Here is a 25,974-nt window from a genome sequence, read left to right on the forward strand (position 1 = left end):
GTCCAAAGAATGTATAATCAATCAAAACCAATTTTCTTCAAGCATAAATCTAAAAATCTTGGCATGTATATAGAAATGTATTGTGTGCACAGGATCAATATATTTTCTTACATTGCTAAAAAAGTAATTGCATAAGAAAAGGTTTTTTTTTTTTTTTTCAATTCCTCAAAGAGCCGAATATTTTTCATTTGGTTAAACTGAAATCAAGTAACATGGATTTTGACAGTTTATGTGACATGGTCACCTCTCAATGTGAAATTGCCCCCACGGTTTCCTCCCAGCCCTACTTTTTTCCTAAGTACCAGTTAGTCACAGAGAAAGGTGGCAGCTGGGGCAAGTCTTTCACTGTACGTCCATAAAAATGATTTTTAAATGGGCCAACCAAAATTTTGTAACATTATAATTATTGGATTGTAAGTTCTTCTATTTGCTTCCTATTTATCTTAATGCTCACATTCCAAGGTTTTTTTAGTGCTTTCCCCTTACACCTGCCCCAACTCCTTATAGCAATGTTTTAGAAACCCCACTGAACCAGATTTTAGGTATACGCGTTCTAGTCTTGGATTCTGCACTCATCTACTTAGATACTCAGGCAAGAAATTTCACCTCTCTGGGACCCAGTTTCTTCCTATGTAAAATGTTGGGATTTCTAAAGGTCCCTTCCAGCTCTAATATGTTCCTAAAACTGTAGGACACTGGCTTCCCTTCACTCACTGGCTCCTGACAGTGGATGGAAACCTTTGCCAAGCTCACATCAGAGTAATTAATTGCACCACGAATGCTGGGGACATCAGGCCTATCTGTCTGTACATATTTGTATAATGAGGCCAAGCTAGTATTAATCACAGTCTTAATAATTGTTTCATTTGACAGTTTCGAGGGGTGTGGGGAACTATCTACTCTTAGTTATATTTGCGTGACTAGATTATAAGAATCTGTAGTAATAAAAACGGTTCACATTTCAGGTATTGCTTTTTTCAAGAGCAAAATATAGGTTCAAATCAAGGATAATGGTAACATTCTAGGCTTTCAATGACACCTCTGAAAGCCGATACTACAGTTTATATCCTGAGATAGGCATAGCTTTAGGAGAGTCTTACTGGCAAAATGCTCAAAATAGAAAACCACTTTTGACTCAAAACTTGCAATAACTGCCCTATACCTATGTGAGGAGACACCATGTTATCAATTACTGTGTTCTTTCCCAATCTTCCACAGTTTCTCCGGGCTCTCTCTTTTCAAGCCTACAACAGTGCTAATTGAAAACACCGTGTGAAAATGAGAAGGATGATGAGACTCTGAAAATCCCAGGCCTAGATTTACAAGCTGTTCCCTTCATAAACAGCAGCGGTAATGCCATTCTTTATCCTGTAGGGAGTCCAGCCATCTCTTAGAAGTGCAGTCTGTTCCATCTGGCTACCCGCTAGAAGGATGGTAATCCTTCCCCCATCAGAACACAGCTGAGGCTAAAGTATAATCAATTGTCTTGCAGGGTTACCATCCAATGGCATGGCCGAGGAGAGACTACTGCTTTTGTCTCTGCTAGCAGATGTTGCCTCATTAGACAAAGAACCATGAGTTTTATTTATTCTTATACATTTTGCTCAAGGTCCAAACCATGCTAGAATATGAATATGTATATGAGTGTGCTCATGTACCTGGGGGACAAATAAATAAAGATTCAAACCCATGACTGGCCATTGTAAGGAGCATATCCTGCTGTCCACTTTTGTTTTCCTACCCATATATGGCCACCTCACCATATGGTCCTAGGATTTCCACAGTTTATACGTCTGTAGGCATTGACCTGCAGACCAAAGGGATGTCAATTCTGTGGGATGGCATACTACAGGGCACCCTAGCTCTAGGAATTTAAGTGAACACATACGAGTTCTATTTAAGAAATGACACCTGATGACTCACCATTAGTAGCCAAAAAGTTTATATGGGCAGAGACTTTCTGGAAATGTACTTTTTTTCTTTTCTAAGAGGACATAACACATACTACTAGTCATTTGTTGAATATATTTTAGAAGACTTATTTTCTCTCTCCTCTCTTTTTTGCTTACTGAGTTTATTTTTTAAATCGATTTAAAGTCTTTTTAGTTTTTATTTTATTTATCTCTGGACCCAACGTGGGGCTGGAACTCGGCTGGAACTCATGACCCCAAGATCAAGAGTTGTGCGCTCTTCTGACTGAGCCAGCCAGGTGCCCCCTTTCTCCCCTTTTTTAAAGTCTAAATCTCTTTAAACAGGGCAATAGCTGTTTCAGTGTAAGGATACTCTACAGTGACACTGAACATACAATAGTTACTCTGATATTGAGTGCTGAATGAAAAGCTTCTTACTTACGTAGGTTTATACACATGCGATGTCTCAGTGACTGCTGTTGTAAGTTATCATCAGTATTTTCCAGGGAAAAGGAAGCTTAATAATTAAGTGATAGTTATTTTGTTCTAAGTGCTGTTTTGGGGGTGATTTCTTCTAAGCTTCTCATTCACTCTTCAAAACCCTTTGGGACACTAACACTGGAGAATACAGCTAATAGCTAACAAAACTGGAATGGAGGTTCAACCACAAAAAAGTCATGCTCTTTCCATTAAACCATGCTGAGGCATGCATGAGAAAGAACTCTTTCCTAACATTATTTACTACATTTAGTAACCATGTAACAGTAATTTTAATCAAGTCTCCAACTCATTTATTTGATGTAATGCCAGGGTTTTTGTAGCATTGAGAAAGTCTACTGCCTTCTTATTTTTGATGACGTGTTGGCACATACATATTGCATCAGTGAGCACTCACCATTCCCTAACGATCAAGCCTGTTCACAACTTCTCGAACTGTAGCTATGAAGTTTTCATTGTCTTGGGGATTAGCTAAAATAATACTGTGCAGTCTGTTCATATATGAGTCAATGGTGTCCACTGTAGGTGTTTCTCCACTTCCTGAAGTGAGATAAGGAGAGAAAGTAAGAAAATCCTCCCTATTCAGTTCAAGCATAGGGCACAAGCATGCCACACTTGGTCTGCTCCACAGATAAGATTTTCATTTCAGAGGAGAGACTTTGAGACCTCAAAGCAATGAAATTAATCCACATATCCTGAATAAAAAGACGGGCTGTGTAATTGTTCTACAGTATATACGAGTAGCTGCATATAACAAAAAGTTACAGACTCTCCCTGCTTTCTGCTGTGATTATCCTTCACAGGAAAGAGGATATAAAAAATACTAGCGTTTGTTTTCCTCTTCCTTCCCATTAAATGACAAAATTACAAAGCGAGCAAACATATATAAGAAAAATGCTCTACTCAGGACTTATTACTCAGTTTCCATTATTCTGAATATCAAATTAAACTTAATAGAAAGGAAAATAAATTACATTAAAATATAACTGAAGAAAAATTTAAATGACCAGAGAGCCTGAAATTTTGGATGACGGTAGCCAATACTGAGATACTATGACAAGACCCACAGAAACCTCTGAGGGAAGAAAACCCTATTTTATTGATTTTCCTCTTGGTGGGGAGCCTTCAGCCTCACCCCACTAATACCAACACAAGACAGCACCCGCTCCCTTCCCCACCACCGAAATGCTCAGGTAAGGGTGACATTACCAGGCAAGGGCATGCTGGCAAAGCTGCTGGTCAGCACCTGCCGCAGGGTCTCCAGGTGCTGCTGTAAGACGGTGTTGCGGCTCCGCTCCTGGATCACATCCACCTCCAGCTTCTCCACTGCTGTGCGCATGCTCTCCACGTGCTTTTGCAGGGCTGCATTCCTCTCCTCAAACTCCATGTTGGATTTCCGAAGCTGGCGGAGCTCTGCCTCCCGAGCTGAGGACACACACCCCCCCCACAGAACACATGTAGCACTAGGAGTCTCCGAGGAGTCCCAGAGACTCTTACGAGGAAGTTCTGCTTAGCTGTCTCTAATTAGCTACCCCACCTCATCTCCCTATTCTCATTATAGCCTTCCAGATAGCAATTTCAGCAATAAAATGCCTGCTTCCCCAGAGCTATTTTAATTCTTAAAGCTGGTCATATTCCTACTTAAGACTGCAAAGAACAGTTGCAATTCTCGGTATTTCTGTTTATTTTGTTTTTTTAAAACTGTGCAATGAGAAGGCTGAGGGGCTTCACAGGGGGATCCTGGGAGACTGTGCAAGCACAGCTGTGGGTCTCCATCTTTACTGCAATGGGGTCAGCTTTGCTTTTACTTATTTTATATTCTGGATGCCCGTGTAAGCTTTTGTTTATACAAAGGGTTTCAGGCTAAGAGTCAGAAACCAACTGAATTAGTGATGCACATTTATTTTCCTTGATCCAGAGACTAAAGTAGCTTTGACAAAACTGGCCTAGCTTTCCTTCACTGGTTTTTGAGTAGCTACCCTCACTGCAGAATGAAATGGAAACAGTTTTCTCCTTCCAGACCAGTCCTAGGGCCATGAATATCAATACTGCTGCTTTTGAGCAATGAATCCCTCCTGAGAATGAAACCCCCTGTCACAAACCTAAGGAACACAAAATGATACTTTGGTAATTACCTTTGCTGTGGTTCAGGAATTCCTCTGTAAATATAGGAATGTCAAAAACAGACCGTTCCTTTACCTCTGTTTCTTTCTGTGAATTGAGAGTAACAAGACTGTTAATTCTTTTTTCCTTTTTAAAGATTTTATTTATTTAAGAGAAGGAGGGAGAGGCAGCACAGAGGGAGAGGGAGAAGCAGACGCCCGGCGGAGCAGGGAGCCCGATGCAGGAACTCGATCCCAGGACCCTGAGATCATGACCTGACTGGAAGGTAGACGCTTAACTGACTGAACTACCCAGGCACCCGGTTAATTCTTTCCACCCCCCTTTTCTCTTTTATTGAAGTAGAGTTGACACACAATGTTACATTGGTATCAGGTGTACAATGTAGTGATTCTACAAGTCTATACATTATGCTGTGCTCACCAAAGGGTAGCTATCACCCGTCATCACACAATGCCATTACAATACCACAAACTATATTCCCTAGGTTGTACCTTTTATCCCTGTGACCTATTCATTCCATAACTGGAAGACTGTACCTCTCACTCCCCTTCACCCACTTTGCCTATCCCTCTGCCCCCATCCCTCTTGTAACCACCAGTTTATTCTCTGTATTTAGGGGTCTGTTTGTGCTTTTTGTCTATTCTTTTTTTTTTTTTTTTAAGACTCCACGTGTAAGTGAGATCATATGGTATTTGTCTTTCTCTAACTTATTTTACTTAGCATAATACCCTCTAGGTCCATATGTGTTGTCACATATAGCAAAATTTCATTATTTTTTATGGCTAAGTAATATTCCACTGGATGTATGTATATATAGGTGTGTGTGTGTGTGTGTGTATCTTCTTTATCCATTCATCTACTGACGAACAGTTGGGTTGCTTCCATATCTTGGCTATTGTAAATAATGCTGCAATAAACATAGGGGTGCATATATCTTTTCAAATTAGTGTTTTCACAAAACTGTGAATTTTTGTTTTTAAGTAATCTCTAAGCCCAATGTGGGGCTCAAACTCATGACCCTAAGATCAAGAGTCTCATGCTTCATCGACTGAGCTAGGCAGGTGCCCTACAAAACAGTTAACTTTTTTTTTTTTTTTAAGATTTATTTACTTATTTGACAGAGAGAGAGAGAGAGAGAGAGCACACAAGCAGGGGAAGCAGGAGAGGGAGAGGGAGAAGCAGGTTCCTTGTGGAGCAGGGGAGCTTAATCCCAGGACCCTGGGATCATGACCTGAGCCGAAGGCAGAGACGCTTAATCGATTGAGCCACCCGGTGCCCCCAAAACAGTTAATTCTTAAACAGAAGCTAAATTAAATAGGTAAGGCCTGAAGGCCATGTCTTCCTTACAGAAACAGTAGGGTGAGCAGGAATCAGTTCAGGTGGAGGTGTGAGGGAAATGTATTCATCTTTTCATTGGAATCAGCCTTTCACAGAGCTCAAGCAGGTTAAGTATTCAGTTTTCTCAGGTGTACAATTGCTGTGTAATGAGAAACCTTAAAACAAACCTACATAGGGGTGCCTGGGTGGCTCAGTCAGTTGAGCATTCAGCTCTTGATTTCTGTTCAGGTCATGATCTCAGGGTCCTGAGATCGAACCCCGAGTTGGGCTCGGCCCTCAGTGCAGAGTCTGCTTGTCCCTCTTCCTCTGCTTATCCCCCCCACTCTTGCGCTCTTTTTCTCTCTCTTTCATAGATAGATAAAAATCTTAAAAAAAATAAAAAACCTACATAAATTTCCCTAATGGAGAATTTGGAAGCCATTTCTTAACTCTGTGCTTTGAACAGTCAACAGTATACAGCTGTGCAAGTGGTTGAGGCAGGAATAGATAAAGGGAATTTCTAGGTGTTTTTTCAGTTGCTTCTGTTATGCATGTAAAATGCTTTGAGATAGGGCTGTCCATTCTAAGTTTGCAGAATGGACAATAAGAACTCTGCCAACCATGAGCAATAATAATGGCATTCTATCGGCACTACCACTTTACTTATTTAGGGGGCAGCCTATATAATTGGGGATCTTTTAGATTTTCTTCAAACAGGGAAAAACAAAACAAAACAAAATCAAGAAGTCAGAAATAAGTAGGCTCTAAATGTGAAAAGTGAGGGATTATGTGAGATAGAAAATAACAATGCCTAAAATTAATTCGCCAATTTGGTGAATTTAAAATAAAATTAAAAAAATAAGGCCTCACAAAATTACTGCAAAATATATCCCACAATGACCCTTAAGAATAAAGTCAATTTCAAGATGCTTTGGCTGCCATTTCTACAGTGAATTTGACGTTGAAAGCATTAGGAATATAAATCATAAGTGTACTGGCACAGTGTTTAAAATCTTGCATAATATAAGATGGTAAAGACAACAGTGGAAAAATGAGTACTGAAGAAATTGTTAGTGAAATCTGAAGATTCCAAAACCTTTATAAAATAAAGAACAGTAAAAAAAACCAAAAACAACAAAAAAAACTAAAGGCATTGCTTTAAAAATATGTTTAAAGCCAGAGATAGAATATATCTTTCCTACTCTTGCCACCACTAGTCTCTTATCTTTGAACACAAATATGATCTGGTGCCCAGTAGAAAACTAAGCAGTTAACAGTCTATGAGGGGATTCTGACGGCCAAGCTCCTATTTTTATATTGGCGTCTGCCTTGTCAGGGGGCTGGGCTGTGTGAAGAGCCTGCCAACAGCAGCTGATCAAGAGAGCCATCTAAGATGTTAAGTCTCAGAAACTGTGTATTTGCCTGAAGAAATTTTCTTAGCACTTAATTTTTATCTTTTTACTCTTAAAGAAGGCAAGCAAAGTTTCCCAGAGCAATTTAAAAATAAACAATAAAATTGTCAGTGAAAGCCCCAATTTCAACACGTAAAGCTCTACCTTGGGCCAGTTCCTAGTGGTTTCAAAGAGAACCAAAGTATGGGCGAGAAAAGTTGGTGCCAAAAGGGATCCTAGACATATTTCACGGTGGCTTTCTCTCGATTCTGCAGGCTTACATACGCTTTAACCCTGCTACTGGGTTGCTGGAGGAAAACAGAAAACTTACGATGTACAATTTCAACATGAACAAAGTATAATAAATGTAAGGCCACAAATGACTTCATATAGTCTTCTGACTTTATCATCCTACCTTTGTCAGTCTCCTACTTAACTGCACAGGCTCATATGAGATCAGTCACCTAGTCCCAGGTCTGACTATCTGCCCCTGAGATGGGGAGGGAGGGATGCTTGGCTCCCATTACCATGGTACCAAGAGCCCTCTCCACGTCCCCTGACTCTCCTCAGACTGGTAATTCTCTTCTTCTCTTTGCCAGAGTGGCCCAGACCAAGCTAACTACATAAGCATAGAGAACAGCACCTTGTAGGTGCATTAACACACTGCCCCTTGGTACAAATTCTTAGAGTGCAAAATAATAAACATGAAAGCAATGAAATGAAACGGTTCAGTCTCTGAAAGGCAACAGAAATTCTACTTAATGGAAGAGTGGTAATAGAAACCATCAGCACTCTCCCATTGCTGAGTACATTACTCGGCATGGAGAGGATCCTCCTGGGGGCTCGGATATACTTAAGCCGTTCCAAGGATTGCTCAAGGGATTAAAATCATAAGGATTTCATTACCTCTTCATTGAAAGGGTCTAATTTGTTCAGGCTGAGTGTCATTTTCTCATTTCTCATAAATTAAAGGAGAAACAGAATTATTGTTTCTAACTTGGTCCTCACTTGGGATGTAGGCCCTTTCTTGAGAGTAACACTAGTTGACTCCTGTGTCTAGAGGGCTGGCTTTTGATCTGAGAGGAGCAAAAATGCTCTTCACTTTGGTTTTTCATTCTATATATTGAGTGGAGAGTAAGAGAACAGAGGCTCTTTTGAACTGAACCTATTTTGCTGTGATCTAGAATTTCATAGAACGTGACAGGCTTCTCTCAAGTGCCCTTACTTTAGGGAATACTCTCAATACCGTGTAGCAGGCTGAGTGCCCCACTGCTGCACCCAACACCCCAGTGGCTCTCAGGTCAGCATTTCCTTAGCTCTGGCATGCACTTGCCAGCACCTGCCGGGGTAGCAGTGTCTTAGGAATCCAAGTTCCAGTTAGGAATGTCATTGGTTTCTTTTCTGTATACAAATGAAATAATTTGTCTTAACTGGCAACAAACTTGGGGACATCCCCAGCAAGCAGGCCCATTTTCACTTTCAACACCAATTTGTTCCATGTAGCATGGCATGTGCGGCCAAAAATGCCAGACGAGGATACAGAGGCCTGCATTTCACTCACACTTCTGCCTCTAATTCAGTAAGTGATTGCAGAAATTCTTTCCTGTCTTGGGCAAATCACTTTTCTCACCCGTAAGGGGGGGGGGGGGGGGGGGGTTGGTCAGTTCAGAGAATTTCTGACGTTCTTAGTATTTTTGAAGTGAGCTGGAAGACTATTCTACGCTTGTCATTTTACTCCTAATAGGATAAGTAAAGGGAAATAAGCATGTATTTAGAATCTATGATGTTTTAGGCACTTTGCAAGATACTTGCTCTTTTATTAACTTACTCATAACTCTGCCCAAGCCATTTCACCAACCTCAAGGTGTCCCCCACAAAAGCTGGGGCATCTTTAAGGTCTGATTCAGTTCTTCCTTTTCATGGGCTTCCCTGTGGCTGCTTTTCACTCATAGCCCTTTCTTATTTTTCTGAACCATTATGCTAAGAAATTATATGTAAGGAAATCACTGTGTAACTGTGTTAAAAAACTCCAACTAGTTCTTTTTTAATTGCAATTGTTTCAAAATTACCTACTTTAGGAAAGATAGTAGTCAACAAAAAATAAAAACTGGTAAAGTGAGGGACATTAATTGGGTCAATAACCTTGATAAGAGAGCTTTATCCTGATGTGGGCATAGCAACAGATTTACAGAGCCTACTGTATACACATTTGAGAAACTACTGTTGGCTCTCCATCTACTCCTTGTTTTCCTTTGATTTAACATGTGTCTAATCCTAAGACAGGGAAATCACACGGAGACTGATTCCTTTTCATAAATCATAGAAATCCATACCATGCTAAAATCATGTAAATAAAAATAAGAAGCTTCATTTAATAAATAAAAAGCCTCATTTAATAAAAAGCTTCATTTCTCAAATCATCAGCAGCAGCTTCTGTGACTGAGTAAATCTACTCTTTCCTGACTAAAACTATCAACCTTACTGAAGACAAAATGCCACAGGTAATTTGGCCAGCAAAATTCATAGTGATGAAAGGAGTTGTAGACTAGAAAATGTGAGATCTAATGTTTTAGATTATTGTCCAAATTCTCTTTTGTAACCATTAAGGATAGAGAAGTTATAAAGGATGCTTAATAAGGGAAAAAAAGAATATGGAAATCTCATGATATTGGTAGGTGGGCACAGACAAATAAAAGGAGAACTAAGTAATTATACAAGTATCTGACAATATGAAAAGCTTGCAACACTATTTGATTAGGATTTTATATATAAAGTATACAGTTTCTCAAGTAAAAAAAAAAAATCATAGTATTTCACCCTAATTAGAGCACAGAGATGTCATATATCTACATTTACATAGGATTTATTTGAAGAATAAAATGCTTTTATTGTGTTTCTTACTTTCTAATTCATGGATCGTAATCAATCTATTTAACTTGTGAATCTAAATGTTTTCTCTATGTTTTCAAGGTCACCAATGCTAAATTACGTACGAGAAAACTATAGACCAAAGATAAATAAGTTATTATTTTGAAGAAATTATTTTTTTGAAGAAATTATTTCTTTAAAAAACCAAATGCACACAAGAGTACAGCAGAAAATTCTTTTTTGTAAATTTCCACGGATATTTCAGCGAATGGGTTTTATGTAAAAATAAGTACTTATGGAAGATCTCCTAATGCAAGTGCATCATGCTAGGTGGTATGGGGCAGTACAAGATGGAAATTAGATCATGCTTTCTTCAAAAAGATTACAATCCAAGAGTGTGAATAATAGAAGCACCTGAATAACCTCAACATCTTAGCTAGATTAGCTAATTACGTATGGGAAATATAGAGAGCTGTGAGGGTTAAAGGAAGTTGGAGGACACAGGAAAAGCTTGAAGGAGGAAATGGAACTTGAAACAGGGCTTGATGGATGGCTAGAATTTTGTGAGGCAGAATAGGATGATGGGGGAGGGGTAGTGGATAAAATGAGTGAGAGAGAGAAGTATTTTTGTGAAAGAAGGAATATGAATGCAGGCATGAGCCAGAAACGGATGGGAACCGTGGAAGACAGTGAGCAGTAAAGGTTTTTTTTTGTTTTGTTTTGTTTTTTTAAGGATTTTATTTATTCATTTGAGAGAGAGACACACACACACAGAGCACAAGCAGAGGGAGAGGCAGAGGGAGAGGGAGAAGCAGCCTCCCTGGTTAGCAGGGAGCCTGATGTGGGGCTCGATCCCAGGACCCTGAGATCATTACCTGAGTGGAAGGCAGACGTTTAACCATCTGAGCCACCCAGGTACCCGAGCAGTAAAGGTTTTTAAGTACATAGATATACATGGGAAACGTGAGAGTTAAGGTGTTTGGAAAGGGCAGTTGGGACTTGATTACAGAAGACTCAGACCGCTGAGCTGAATGGGATTTGGTAAGCAACGAAAAGTCACTGAGCATTATAAAGCATGGAATTACCAAAAAGTTTTACTTTCTTACAACCATACGTGAACCTTGGGCTACATATATATTTAAAGTTCTCTTTGCCACATAGTCAAGACGCACAGGCCTAAATCCTATGGGTGATAGGCTAAAGCAAATGGAGGGGAAAAGGCCAGTAAACAAGTAAGTGCCAGTGAGCTAGGAACCAAGATACTGTCCCTTGTTCTCTGCTGACACTTCAGTTGAATAGTTCATTTTAACTGAATGTTGGATTCCCTAAATCACAACTTTCTGAGAGTCAGAGTGAGGTATCTGATGACGATAAACTATGACCAAGTTATGGCTTTCAGCTGGTCCTTATTTCTATACCTCACTCCAAATTCCAGCCATCTTTAGCATGTCAAGGCAATAAAATTCTTTCACAGGAAAGGACTGGAGTTAGGGGTTGTAGTTCAAGGACAGACTCATGATTAGTGTCCACCATTTAGTAAGAATCTTTGAGCAAAAGCAACTCACCCCATCTGAATTATGGGGTAGGAAATACTCTGTCATTCATTAAAAAAAAAAAGTCCAATAACATGACAAACAGCAACATTATTCTACATAGATATATGATACATAGACAGCAAATTACCTCATGATCATGAGTGGCCTGCCGGGCCGCATCTAAAAATAAAAGAATAAGAGAACGTTAATTTGAAGAACAAAACAAAACAATAACAAATCCAAGCAAATGAACTGTGCCACACTACAGTTAGTTATAGTCAGACACAAGAGAAACAGACGCAGTTCCTACCTCTGAAGAGAATAGAGTGTGAGAGTGGACAGGAGATGCATGCCATAGGCTGTGTGCACAACAGACAAGCTGTGGGTGGGGCTTCTTTGGCAATGTCTCCTGAAGAAAGGGAGCTTGAAGCAATACTTGAAGGGTGTGATGAACAATTTTAACAGAAGACAAAAGATCCACGAAGACTGGGGTCTTGGCTATCTTGTTCACTGTTGCATCTTTAATGCCTAGGTGAAAGCCTGATGTATCCCAGGAGGTGCTAACTATGTACTGTTCGAGTACAGGAAAACGTGAATGGATGAATGAGAAGGATGGTCACTGTGGGCTGGGAGAAATGGTGCATGAAGGCTTACAGGTGTTAAAGGAAGGCAGGTATGTAGTTTAGTAGACAGACTTTAGAGGCAGAGAAACGCCTAAACTGGGAATTAGAAAAAAACACGCAGGCAACTAAAAGGGGTCTTGGAACACCAGTCAAATTGTTTGATACTGGATATGGAAACCCAACTGAAGTTTTTAAATGAGAGCAATGTGATTTTAATAAAATTCCAAGGTGCCGTTTGTAAGTGAATGTAGAATAGAGAAATGATGGAAACTTATCTTTTGTATTTATCACTCTAACAGTAGGCTTTGTGACACTCTATCATGTACAACAAACTACAAAACACATTCCGTTCTGGTTCTGGTACCTTGCCTATGAGATTTGCCTTTCTGACGGTCCTGGGTTTTCCTACTGAAGACCTTGTAGGCCTCAGTCTTCTGATACTGCTCCAGTTCCTTCATGTAACGCTCCTTATCTCTGTCTGCTTCATCAAGATAGCGCTAGGAAAGAAATGTGCAATTATTTTCAAGAAACAGATCTTTATTTGGGTATCAGCGAACTCCTTGAAGACAACAGAGGACAATTAGAACATGGAAAGAAAGTATATAAGGGATAAGCTCTAAGGGAGAATAAAGAAATCATATGGATAGAATAAAATATAATCTCTCAATTATAAAAGAAATAGGTGACTGTGATTCTTTAGACTATTTTTTTTTTTAAAGATTTTATTTATTTATTTGACAGAGAGATAGAGAGAGAGAACAAGTAGGCAGAGAGGCAGGCAGAGGGAGAGGGAGAAGCAGGCTCCCCGCCGAGCAGGAAGCCCGATGCGGGGCTCGATCCCAGGACCCTGGGATCATGACCTGAGCCGAAGGCAGCCGCTTAATCAACTGAGCCACCCAGGCGTCCCTCTTTAGACTATTTATTGCCTTTTCTAACTTAATGAAGACAAGTTCTATTGAGATCATTCTCATAAAATATTCACAAGAAGATATTACAGTTAGCCCTCTAATCTACACATGGTTACTAGAATCCTCAAGAGGACTGAAGACCATATAGACACACTTAGTCTTCCCAGGAGAAAGGATGGAATATTACTTCGTTTCTCTATCTCCAACCCATTCGGAGAATGATCTCATACATCAATTGGCCTTTTAAGAGCCAGAAGAGTGGAGCACTAAAGCCGGGAGACACAAAGAACATAAAAAGGAATGACCTCATCCTATGGACCTAAAATGGACTCCTATGAAAAGAGCCTATGTCTACATATTTTGTGTTATTAATTATTTAAACAAAGTCATTGATCTACCAGGATAATTTTGTTTAGTGCCTTGTCCTTTTCATTCATCAATTACGTTTAAGGAATAAAGTATAAAAATAGTGCCTTTAAATGGACAAAAAGTGGAGGCAGATATTATGTTAAAAACCTTGTCTTGCACAAGAGCCAGATGGAGGGGACACCCCAACTAGTAAATCTGGCACAATTTAAGTACCCAAACACTGAAGTAGAGTAATAAAACTATTAACCATTGGGAAAAAAGAAATTAATATGCTCATACCAACCATAAATAAGTAACAAACAAATACATAAACAGGGGTGGGGCAGGGAGGAAGAGGGTGCTTGCTTAGGTTAGAATGCCAAGCACCAACCGGTAAATATGGAGGGAGTGTTGGAGCTGGAAAATTATTATTCTGCAGCCCTCATGGTAAAGATTAGATCAAGCAAAAGTTATTAACAGATGCTAAATCTAGGGGGAAATCTGATATGGAACAGACTATTTGCATGTTCTTAAAATGTCTCTCCACAGATTGCTTATTAATTGTAAGGGAGAATAAAAAAACTTTATCAAGTGAGCAAAATTAACATTAACAATGAGGAATAAAAGGACACTGTATGCCTGCACATGTGATCCTCGGAGAAGGACACACCACCACCTATGCAGTATTCTAAGAATGCATAATCTCAATCTAATCACAAGGAAACATGAGAGAAGTACAAAATGAGGAATGTTCGGTTAGAAGTAAACAAAAAGGAGGTGGAGGAAGAGGGATTGCATTCTTAAAAAGTATCAATGTCATAAAAGACAAAGAAAGGCTGTGGAAATAGTCCAGGTTAAAGGAATCCAGAGATCTGACTACTAACTACTATTGTGTTAATATAAAATTGTAAAAGTGATAATGAAACTATGGTGTAAGAGAATATGCCTATTTTTAGGAAACACACACTAAGATATTTAGGGGTAAAGGGGTATGAGGTATATAATTTACCCTCAAATGATTTTGGGAAAAAGTGTGTGTGTGTGTATGTGTGAGAGAGTGCGTGAGCATGAGTGTGCATGCACGTGTGTGTCAGTGGTAGAGAGCATAAGCATACATGCATGTCTGTGTCAGTGAGTGATAGAGAGTGAGTGGGTGTGAGCATGAGTGCACATACACATGAAGCTTGCCCAGGAGAGTGTGGGTGCACATACAAATGGAGAAATGGGGTAAGTGTGTTAACTACAGGCGAATGTGGGTAAAGGATATTTGGGTGTTCTTTGTACTATTCTGTGTTTGTAACTCTTTGCACATTGCATTTTTTTCAAAATAAAAAGTTAGGGGCACCTAGGTGGCTCAGTTGGTTGAGTGTCTGCCTTTGGCTCAGGTCATGATCTCGGGGTCCTGGGACTGAGCCCCGCGTCAGGCTCCCTGCTTAGCGGGGAGCCTGCTTCTCTCTCTCCCTCTGCCCCTCCCCCTGCTTGTGCACACTTGCTCTCTCTCTCTCTCTGTCGAATAAATAAATGAAATCTTTAAAAAAAATAAAAATAAAAAGTTAAAAACAAAAACACAAAAACCCTTACCCTACCTACCTAACAGCAGTTATCTCTGGAGAGGACTACTCTTACTTTTGCTTTTTTCTTTATGCACTTCTGTAACATCTAAAAAAATTTAAACAATGAACATGTACTAACTTTGAAATTAAGAAATTAAAAAGAAAAGAGTAACCAACTGAGTATGTACAGCTCAGGATCCCTTTATACATTAGAGCTGAAACAAGGGATGATATGCATTGCTTTCTACTTGCTTGCTACCACAAAGAGCTTCAAGTTGCAACTTAATATAATCTCCTTGAAATGTTCTGAATTCAGTTAATTCCCGAGAGTATTTTTCAATTTGGTTTTAGTCTGTTTGGAATCCTTTTTAAAGAGTATGAGACATAAAAGAAATATAGCTATCTTGTAGATGCTGCAAATGCTGGGAACTTTTAACCCCAAGCCACTCCCACAATCATTACAATCACTCCACTTTTGTGGCATTTCAACCAATTTGTGGCTACCTTGTCCTTAATTCCTCTGAACTCTCTCTAACAAATGGATTGGTTTCAGTTTGGCAATAGTGTTAGTTTCTGTCTTAGAGAAGAAAGAATTCAAACAGTATTTGCTTTATTTTTCATAGTAGGCTAAATTTGCCAGAAATCTAGTTAAAAAAAATTTACAACAAAAATCTTATGTGAACAGCAGAATTTTATCAAATGACCTTTTCTCATTTAACTTAAAATCTAAAAAAAAAAAAAAGAAAAGTCATAAGTTTTAGATTTTATTTATTTTTGATAGAGAAAGGGGCAGCGAGAGAGGGAACACAAGCAGGGGGAGTGGGAGAGGGAGAAGCAGGCTTAACAACTGAGCCACCCAGGTGCCCTGACTTTTCATTTAACTCGGTGGAATAAATTATGCTGATAGATTTCTTAATTTTGTAATATTGAATCACTTTTTACAAAATTCTTATTTGAACTCTCAGCACATAAATCAAATAAAAGCGGAGCTACTTTTGGTTAGTGGGGGCCTGGGGGTGAAGCTCCTAGAGTCCCTCCTGCTTGTACCCCTGTAGCAGACCCTGAAACAGTCTAAAAACCACTGTGGTAGAGGAAAGAGCTATGGTCCATCCTGCTATTCTGTTCTCCTAGGCCCTGTGACAAAACTGAAGAACCAGCCATCCATCCTCTTTGCTTTTCTGAAAGAAGCTGTCTTTGAGGTAAAATCAAAATCAACCAAAGGTTCAGGAATAGGAACAATTACCTGTTTTTCCTCAGGAGGCAGTTTACTCCATTCATTGCCTAACATCCTTGTGATTTCTGGAAATGGGACTTCTGGTCTCTTAGCTCGAAGCTGTTCTCGACGCTCGTTCATGAACCGAACATATCCTGTAAGGGGGGATTTGGGTGCGTTGCTGTCTCGAAGAGGTTTCTTCCTCTTTCTTCCTTTGGACCAACCTCCTCGCTTACTTCTTTGCTACAAGAAAAAATAAAAAACCAAAAACCAAATTACAAAATCTGCCCAAAACAAAAGAGGACACGAGCTGCATTTTCCTACTATTAAGGGGCTGGATATTCAAAGCTCTCCAAATCTGTCATAGATACAAATGACGGCCATGCAGTCTTCAAGAAGGAACTCCAGATGGTTCACTTGCACACCCTTTTATGTACCACACTACAAACTGTTACATTAAGGGGCTAATCCTAACTGATGAGAATAAGGGGTACCGTGATCACATAAGCTTTGGCCTTCATATGCACTTAAGAAGTCCTGACTCCTGGGGCGCCTGGGTGGCTCAGTTGTTAAGCGTCTGCCTTCGGCTCGGGTCATGATCCCAGGGTCCTGGGATCGAGGCCTGCATGGGCTCCCCGCTCGGCGGGAAGCCTGCTTCTCCCTCTCCCACTCCCCCTGCTTGTGTTCCCTCTCTCGCTGTGTCTCTGTCAAATAAGTAAATAAAATCTTAAAAAAAGTCCTGCCTCCTGAGAGGAGAATATTCTAAATGAGAAATGTAAAGCAGATGCCATCACAGTAGATCAGAACAAGATGTCACAAGCACTGAGCAGACAAAGAGACAAGTTGTAGTACAGGGATTAAAAATCATTCGTGAAGGATGTTTTTCACTGATATCATTCAAAGACCGGTTCATTTCCCATAGCAGATAGCATAAAGATTTTTAAATTAAGAGCTAAGTCTTAGAAAAACGTCATCAAGTATAATATATCCAAAATGAATACTTAGTTCTTTTGGCTTGCTCCTCAAGATGTTTATTTCATAAAGTCAGAGGTCTTTATATGTTCTTAGTTAAATCAAAAGATGAAATCACCTCAAAAACTTTAAAGAAAGGACTGAGGTACTACTGATGTTTTACCACAGCCCTTTCAATGAGATGCAAACTACATCACATTTCTGCTTCATAATTTTACAAATACACACAGCCTATCAGTTAATAGTTTTATGGATACAAGAAGTCTTATTTCAGGGAAGAAAAAGATAAGCAAAATGGGACAAGAACATCTAAATATTAACTATAGGACTGTACTCAAAATATATATAAAATGGTGCAATAATTCACCAATGGGCAATTGGTGTATTTAGTATCAGCTTTTTTTTCTGTTTTTGTCTTATAAACTTAGTAACATTAAAGCTACTAAGGATTTTAAGATGTTTAAGAAGCTTCAAGCATTCATTATAATCTTTAAGGATGCCAACATGAAAAAAGCTCTTTTAGAATAAGAAAAAGACAAAATTAATGGTGCTACTCTTTTATGCCTAAAAAAAAAAGAGTGCCTTAAAACTTGGACAATGGAATCAATCATTCGTGAGGAAGGCTTAAAGTCCAAAAAGGGCATGACTGACGGGGGCCCACTTGGAACCTCATGTGAGTTAGGAAAGACGCCCTCTAGGGGAAGGTGAACGGCCTGGTAAGTGGTGAGAATCCTTTCAGTACACATAGGACTCCACACTGCAGGGCTTGGTGTGCAATGTGTGGCCTTCAACAAGGGCACAGGGACTTCTCATTAATTACTTATTTAAATCAATCATTCATTCAACAAGCATTTGTTGAGCATCTAATATGATGTTAGGTGTAAGTTCATTAAGTAGGGGGGAAAAGATTCTACTTGTCTCTATGTCATTAAAACCATTAATGTGGTTCTGTGTGAAACCATAATTATGGTTCTTTGAAGAAAATTCTGCAGAATGTACGAAGGTCAGAGGATGAACACTTCGATCAATTCCCTTGCCGACTGCTTCTTCAGAAACTTCAGAGACTGGTAACAGGAAGAGATGCTTCAGCTTACCTCATCTTCATGCCTCTGTTCAGTGCCTTCTGTTGTATTTGAGGCCTCATTCTGAAGCAACTGACCCTGGGAGAGATCCTCCACAAATTCTGGATTGTTGGTGGACGATGTGGCTCCACCACTATATGGAACCTCTGGGTGGGTTAACCTTAAGAATAACAGGCAGATGTGCAATGGTTCAGTTATCAACGGCATCAAAAATTCCTATTTACCAAGGTTCAAGACAAATTTCCCTGCCAGCAGAAGCAGAAGCCGGCTTTAATTCCCCCACCTCATTTGGGTAAATGAAAACAATGTCTCCAGAACAGTTACAGAGCAGTAAAAAAAAATAGTTTCAGTGCTTGAATGAACTAGATGTCAAATAAGATAGGCTAAAAAGTATCTGCTAAATTTGAAGACCTTAAGGTTGTTGGCAATTTTAGGGACCATAGTTTTAGTGGAATTATGGGAATAAAAACCAGATTACAGCGGGCTGAGAAATGAATGAAAGCAGCTGCAGACTGGCCTGGAAATGAAAGAAATTATACTTTTCTGACCCTTTCTAGAAAATATAATAGATGATTTTAAGCAGGAGTTTCTAACATTTTTGAGGTCGTTGAGGTCCTTTGAAAAAGGCTAAGAGAATCTATGAACTCAATGCCAATCATGTTCTCTGAAAAGAGATGCCATCAGAAACCCAGTTTGATCTTGGTAGCTGTGTTTTCCAGATATTTCAATTGTGATGTCTTCGGCAACTTGTTCTCTCACTGTCACTCTCATTTCAATGGTGCCATCAATTTTTAAGTTACTAATTCTTGTACACTCTTATTTCAGTAAAATATGGGCACTAGGTTTGGGAAAGCATACCAATCCTATGAACCCTGACTGAAATGAACAGGAACCAGAGGGGAGTGGTCAGAGGCATCAAATGCCTTGAAGATGGCAAGTTGGATAAAGACTGAAGAGAAAAAAAAAGGTTCTTTTGTTCCTATGAATGAACTGGCACGCTCTTAGTTAAAGTCAACAACCCTTCCATTTGTGCTGTGGACCCCACAGTGTCTAGCCTACTCAAAGACAGGTTTTTAGCAATTCTGCCCTCTCTGGCATTATCAATTCTTCCCTGTCTACTGGATCAGCCTAATCAGCCTACAAATGTGGCATTTTTACTCTTATCTTAAAACAAAACAAAATGAAACAAAAAGCACTCTCTTGATCCCATGTCATTTTTCTTCTTTCCTTTATAAAATTATTTATACAGGCAGTTCCCAATTTAAGATGGTTTGATTTATGATTTTTCAACTTTCCCACCTCACTTGGAGTGCCAGTTAAAGTGCTTACTCTGACCTATAAGATCCTAGACGATCTAGTCCCTTGCTACTCAAAAGTATGGGCCTCACACAGCAGCATTGACATCGCCTGGGAACCTACTACAGTGTAAAACCTCTGGCCCTCACTCAGACTTGCCCTCTATTACCCTTCCCCTGGAATACTTTGCTCCAGCCACACTGGCCTCCTGGCTATTTCTAAAAGGTAGAAACGCTCTTAACTCAGGGAGTTTTACACTTACTCCTCCCTCTGCCTCGAATAATCTTCCCTAGAGAACTGTATTCTAGCTACCTTACCTCTTCCAGGTCTTTATTCAATCTACGCTTAAAGCCTTTCTGGGGCCATCTTATCTAAAACGGTACCCCAAAGCCTTCCTATCCCTCTTCCCTGCTTTATTTGTTAATCCATAGTTCTTAACAACACAGTATGTATTTTACCTATTTGCCCTGTTTATTGCCTGACGTCCCCAGGAGGCTTTAAGCTGTACAGGGCTGGTATTTCTGTCTGCTTTGGTCATTGCATAGTATTCAGTGCCTAGAACAGTGTCTGGCACATAGGAGACACTCAGAACATTTTTCTTGAATGAATTGGATTTAGCAACGAGGCAGCTTTTAGAAAAGTCTTGGAGAGCAGTTTTATCTGAATAGTAAGGTCAAAAGGCAGATATTAATGAGGAAAGAAAGAAATGTGAAGGAAGAAAGCAGAATTACAAAGTGTAGTCTATATTTAAAGAGCACTATAGAATGTTAAAATAATTCGTCGTAGAGATTAGCTAGCACTTCAATCTATTAGTGAATATATTTTTTCCATGGCAAATAACTTCTAAGTACAAAGATAAGAATTCAAGTGGAACAGAGATTTTCAAGGGAAGAGGGACTACTGCTATTAGTCCTTTTTTATATTCCTTTACATATTTGTCCGAAAATATCAAAGAAAGGAGATGGGGGAAAAAAAGGAATAGAAGTCAGTCAGAGCTTGCACGCATCTTGAATAAAAGAGTCTTATTAAAAAATCTGATCTGGAGGCGCCTGGGTGGCTCAGTCATTGAGCGTCTGCCTTCGGCTCCGGTCATGATCTCAGGGTCCTGGGATCGAGCACCGCATCGGGCTCCCTGCTCAGCGGGAAGCCTGCTTCTCCCTCTCCCACTTGCCCTGCTTGTGTTCCCTCTCTCGCTGTCAAATAAATAAATAAAATCTTTAAAAAAAAAAATCTGATCTAGAAAAACAATCTGACCTTTGGGGGAAAAATTACTTCAATATCTGTGGCAATTCAAACAGAAAATGAACTTGATTTTCAGAGCTGGCCCTGTGGTAGGTATTTACTTAATGGTGACTATGTAATTCTCTTAACTGTGAGGAACCGATGATGTTTCCTAGGTCCATATACTGCTGTTCCAGTTCACAGGAACCAGAGCACGGCAGATGACAGTTGAATGCAGATTACAAAGCAGCTTACAGTGGCTCTCACTCTCTTTGCAAAGCATAACAAACATACCTTCTATTTTTATGCTATAAAATGGTCTCTTTAGGACCTCACACATTTTGTTTTGAAGCCTAGGCAGAGAGGCCCAGTGTCCCAAAGCAGCTGCTTACCCAGTTGTAGCCAGATCATTACTCTCCTTAGAGCCATCTTCATCTGCAAAAAGGGGTGGCAGGGTGGAGCTAGTCATCAAGGTTTCCATCTCTCTAAAAGGAAGAGAGGATAAGAAAATAATGATAACACTTTAATTACTTCCAGTTGAAGTTCCAGTAATTTAAGAGCCAGCCTTCCTTAAACTTACCACATCAGCAGCAGAAGAGAAACTGAACTAAATATTTATTTTCTTGACTTGGACATGTCAATTTAAACTCTGGTTAATGGGTTCTTGACTTTGGTCTTACCGACCGACCAGACTAAAAACAGTTAGATTTTAATAAATGGGACACAGTTTGGAAATTCCTTTTTGTTCAATCAGAATATCCTCAAAAGCATTCTTCATTTTCTGTAAAAATTGTTAAGCAGAGTAACTCAGAAGCACTGTGACCCTGAACAAGTTATTCAGTGTCTTTGAGATATAGTTTTACCAGCTTAGACATAGACAAAACTGCTGACTTGACCCACAGGGTTATTGTGAGGATCAAGCTGAAAGAGCTTCATAAACAGAGAAAGGCTAAGATCCTAAGTGCTTTGAGTATTATTATATAAAGCAAGGTATTGTTATTACAGCATTACCGGGTCTCAGTCCCAGATGAATCATCCTTAGATTAAATGGTAACAAACTGAGCCCTCCAAAAGGAAATAATGCAGAGGAAGTGGAGGCTGGAAGGCAGACTGATGTGGTGCAGAGTTAAAGCAACCACACTTCCAGGTCAGAAATATGCTCTGCATCCCCATGATGACCAACGGAAATAGCATGCACCTGGATACAGGAAACTACTGAGCTCAACTGAAGGAAACCAAATAAATCACAAGAACTTGAGGTTATCAGATTGGAAGGATAAAAGGACAGAGTGACAGAGAGTAATTTCATTTAGCATATCACTACAACGAAAGATTTTCCCTTTCAAGGCTTACCACTGAGGGCGTCACCCCATACAGCTAAAAGCAGCAGCCTCCCCTTCATCGTGAAAGTGATACCCAAACAGAAAGTTTAGTGGTGACCCCGAACCGTAGCCACTTAGGTGGAATGGCACACCAACCAAGAAAGAGTGCCTCAGTCAAACAGGGAGAACTGAGAAGCACATTATGAGAATTCACTTTGGAGCTCCCTCAGCAGTTATTTCAGGGGCTGCTGCTAAGGGGACCGAGTGAAACCGCAATTAAGGGGAAGGCACAGCAGGCCAGGCGGAGCTAGGAGTCATCCTACGGAGGAGGAAACACCAAGAAGAGACGGATGACGCCAACACCAAATTCTAAATGCTCAGCAGAGTCCTATACTTCCGAAATGGTAACACTGACGGTTTACCTCTTTCTTATTCTTACTTAATTTTCTTGTTTTTCCTTCTACATTTGTTAGTTAGCAGACCAAGGTTCCTACACAGCTTAATGTGGAAAAAACACATCTGTATGTCTCTTACCCATTGTGGTGGGTGGAGCATGGAAAGCAGAGAGAGGAACTTTAGACTCAATCAGGAGTTTATTCCACGTGCAGGGATGTTTGCTAACCCTTCCCAATTCCTTCAAGACAGGGGGGTTTACGAGGGGCTCTAACAAATACCACAAAATTCCATTCTAGATGTTTTCTAGAATAATCCTGATATAAGTGTACTACATTTTAATTTAATTTTAATTCACATTATGCACAGACCAGATTAGAGCCTGGGCTTTAAGGGCTGTTAACATCACCTTATCCTGATATTCATCTGATCAAAAAAACCATTAATCAATTAGATGCCATACAGCTTACCTGTAAACCACGAGCAAACATTCAAATAGCCAGATAATTATTCCAAAACTTTATAAGGAAGGACTCGGTTAGCTGGCTTCTTTCTAAACGTCTCCCTAAATGCAAATGGCCTTTCAAGAACTTTAAGATTCAGCATCTGAAGCTCCTGGCATTCCTCAAAACTCAAAGGCAATATCTTATCTGGCAGGGGGTGAATGAAGTGTCTTGTCATTCACTATGCCACCATGACCCTCTTAGGGGGCTGCCCAGTTATCTTCCTTCAGTCATTGTTGAGATATTGGGAGGTAGCTGGACAACACAACCTTAGTAACATATAAACAGATCATATAAACAAAGGAAGTTGAAAGAACACAAATTTCTTGCTCTTTTTTTCTTTTCTGAAGTTGGTTTTACTCAACCCATATGGCTTCAGATATATTTTCTCTAGCGTTACAGAGTAGTCAGGTCCCTAAGAAATGAGTAATAAAGTGGGTGGAAGGTTAAGGGGCCAAGATCAACAAAAGAAGGAAATGAGGAAAAAGTCCAGTGAAACCCAAAGGCTTCTAAACTAGTCCAATAAGTTGGAAAAGAAAATGATTCCCAAGAACATAACTGGGATCCTGCAAGAATCTGCTTTCATATGGTCCGTGAGGGGGTGATTCAAACAGAATCATGGCTACCAAGCCACTGACTGCCAAAAAGCCTTCCAGTGTAGCATCTGTGTCTGATAATGTCCCAGTACAGAGGTCACACTGAACTTTGAAATTCTATGTGAAGCACTTAAGAAATGTAATGAATGCTGTTCTGGAAGGGAAAAGAAGAGAAATATGCAAAGACAAAGCAATATACAACTCTGGTTCTCCACTGCAGTTTACATAAGTAAGCATATCAGGCAGACGTTTCCTTACAGTAGGGACCTCCCAGTGAAGGCTTCTACCTGGAGGCCTCAAAAAACGGTATTACCTTGGGGCTTATACTTTGAACGAGGGTCTAGACTGTAGCTGTGAAAATCCAAAAATACCCTCCAACACTAGCCACTCACTGAAAAAAAAATGATGTATAAAACATGGTGCCAATTTAAGATATTTTAATGACAATTATATTAAGCACATTAGATATTTATTGGCCAATCAACACATTTTCTCCCTGTAGTAAATATGGGGAGCCAAATCATATTCAGAACATTGCTTTGGTCAATACAGGTGGAGTTTAAGAAATGTTCCTCAACTAAGATTTTCCTAGTAATCCTTCCCAAAAAAAGGGATGATCTCAACAATGAGACTACATTATTCCACATGTGTTGGACAGTGCTGGAAGCCTAATTTGTACTTAGGTTTTCTGGGGTTGGCTCTTTTCAAGTGCCCTTTCCTTCCTTTCATATGTTAATCCCACTTCATTAAGTTCTTTCATGGAGAGGCACCATATTCCCTCCCCATCACACACCTCAGAGTTGAAAGAAGGGATTCTGTTCTCATTTTCCACACTAAAAGCCTAACGTAAAACTCCCAGTTCTTTTAAAAATCGTGTCGTTTGTCCAACCAACCTGAAATTCAAGTATTTCTGACCACTATTCCCTATCATTTTGGCTCTCTCAATTACTTCTACTACAACTGACCTCTAACCACACAAACTTCTATTCACTGACCCTTGATTTTCCCTTCTCTGTCCAGCTTAGACTCCGTGGCCACATTTCAAATATTCCTTTGTCAACACTCTCAAATCTTTTGCCTTGCTACTCCTTCTACACCTCAGATATAGATCAATTCTGAGTTTTAGCTCAAGATGGTGTTGGAGAAAAATCACAAAACAAAGGGTGCTCCTATAAATTTATCCAACCACAACTAGGCCTTCAATGTTCTCAGCAATCATTCTACATTTTCTCAGGATCTTCCCCAACTGCCGTATCAGTTCTGTCAAACTTTTCCAACCAATTCAAACCTAAGTCACCCAAACCCTCCCACTCACCCTCCTCTCTTCACACTCCCTATCCCTGACTCATATCAAAGGCCACCCTAAGTTGCTTTATTTTTTTAAACATGTAATTCACACACCATAAAACTCACTCCTTTAAGTATACAATTCAGTGGCTTTTGTGTATTTACAAGGCTATACCATACAACCCACACCATAATTGATTTTAGAACATTTTCATCATCCCACAAAGAAACTTGGTACCCATTAGCAGTTACTCCTCATTCTCCCCTTCTCCAAGGCCTGGGTAACCACTAATCTCCTTTCCATCTTTATGGCTATACCTCTTCTGAACATCTCATATAAATGGAATCATACACTATGTGGCCTTTTGTGTCTGGCTTCTTTCATTTGGCATAAAGGTCTTCTAGCTTCATCACACTATACGCATCAGCATTTCGTTCCTTTTTTTTTTTTTTAAGATTTTATTTATTTATTCGACAGAGAGAGAGATAGCAGAAACACAAGCAGGGGGAGTGGGAGAGGGAGAAAAGGGCTCCCTGGGAGCCCGATGCGGGGCTCGAACCCAGGACCCTGGGATCATGACCTGAGCTGAAGGCAGATGCTTAATGACTGAGCCACCCAGGTGCCCCTCGTTCCTTTTTATGGCTAAATAATATTCCATTGTAGGGCTACATCACATTTTGCTTATCCATTTATCAGCTGATAGACCTAGGTTGGTTCTACTTTTTGGTCACTGTGAATAATGCTGTTTATGAACATTTGTGTACAAGTTTTCTTGTGGACATGTTTTCAGTTCTCCTGGGCATATACCTAGGAATGGAACTGCTGGGTCATATGGTAACTCCATATTTAATATTTTGAGGAGCTGCCAAAGTGTCTTCAAAAGCATCTGCACCATTTTACATTCCTCCTAACATTAGGAGAGGAGTAACTCTCCTAATATATGAGAGTTCCAAATTCTCCATATCCTTACTACACTTTTTAGGAATGCTAGAGAAATATCAATTCTAGCCCTT

At 39.8% G+C, this 25,974-nt stretch overlaps 1 protein-coding gene across 7 annotated transcripts in view; it reads right to left on the minus strand.

Annotated features, from left to right (window-relative positions):
* HMG20A (high mobility group 20A) overlaps nt 1–25,974 on the minus strand; it is a 94,998-nt gene that overhangs the window by 20,198 nt on the left and 48,826 nt on the right. For 3 of the 7 annotated variants that reach the window (XM_034993991.1, XM_034993990.1, XM_034993985.1), the window contains exons 2-9: nt 21,252–21,344; nt 18,355–18,502; nt 16,319–16,531; nt 12,631–12,763; nt 11,792–11,823; nt 4,544–4,619; nt 3,618–3,833; nt 2,806–2,948 (exon numbers count right to left, since the gene is read on the minus strand). In XM_034993991.1, coding sequence (XP_034849882.1) covers nt 2,812–2,948; nt 3,618–3,833; nt 4,544–4,619; nt 11,792–11,823; nt 12,631–12,763; nt 16,319–16,531; nt 18,355–18,502; nt 21,252–21,340 — 1,044 coding nt within the window. In that variant the 5' untranslated portion in view covers nt 21,341–21,344 and the 3' untranslated portion in view covers nt 2,806–2,811. Of the gene's footprint in view, nt 1–2,671; nt 2,949–3,617; nt 3,834–4,543; nt 4,620–11,791; nt 11,824–12,630; nt 12,764–16,318; nt 16,532–18,354; nt 18,503–21,251; nt 21,345–21,439; nt 23,027–25,974 lie in introns of those variants that run through there. The other 4 variants (XM_034993989.1, XM_034993987.1, XM_034993988.1 and 1 more) reach the window with 3 other exon arrangements.

The sequence above is a fragment of the Mirounga leonina genome, unplaced genomic scaffold (assembly GCF_011800145.1).
Source record: "Mirounga leonina isolate KUSES-001 unplaced genomic scaffold, KU_Mleo_1.0 Mir_91, whole genome shotgun sequence".
Taxonomy (NCBI): Eukaryota; Metazoa; Chordata; class Mammalia; order Carnivora; family Phocidae; genus Mirounga; species Mirounga leonina.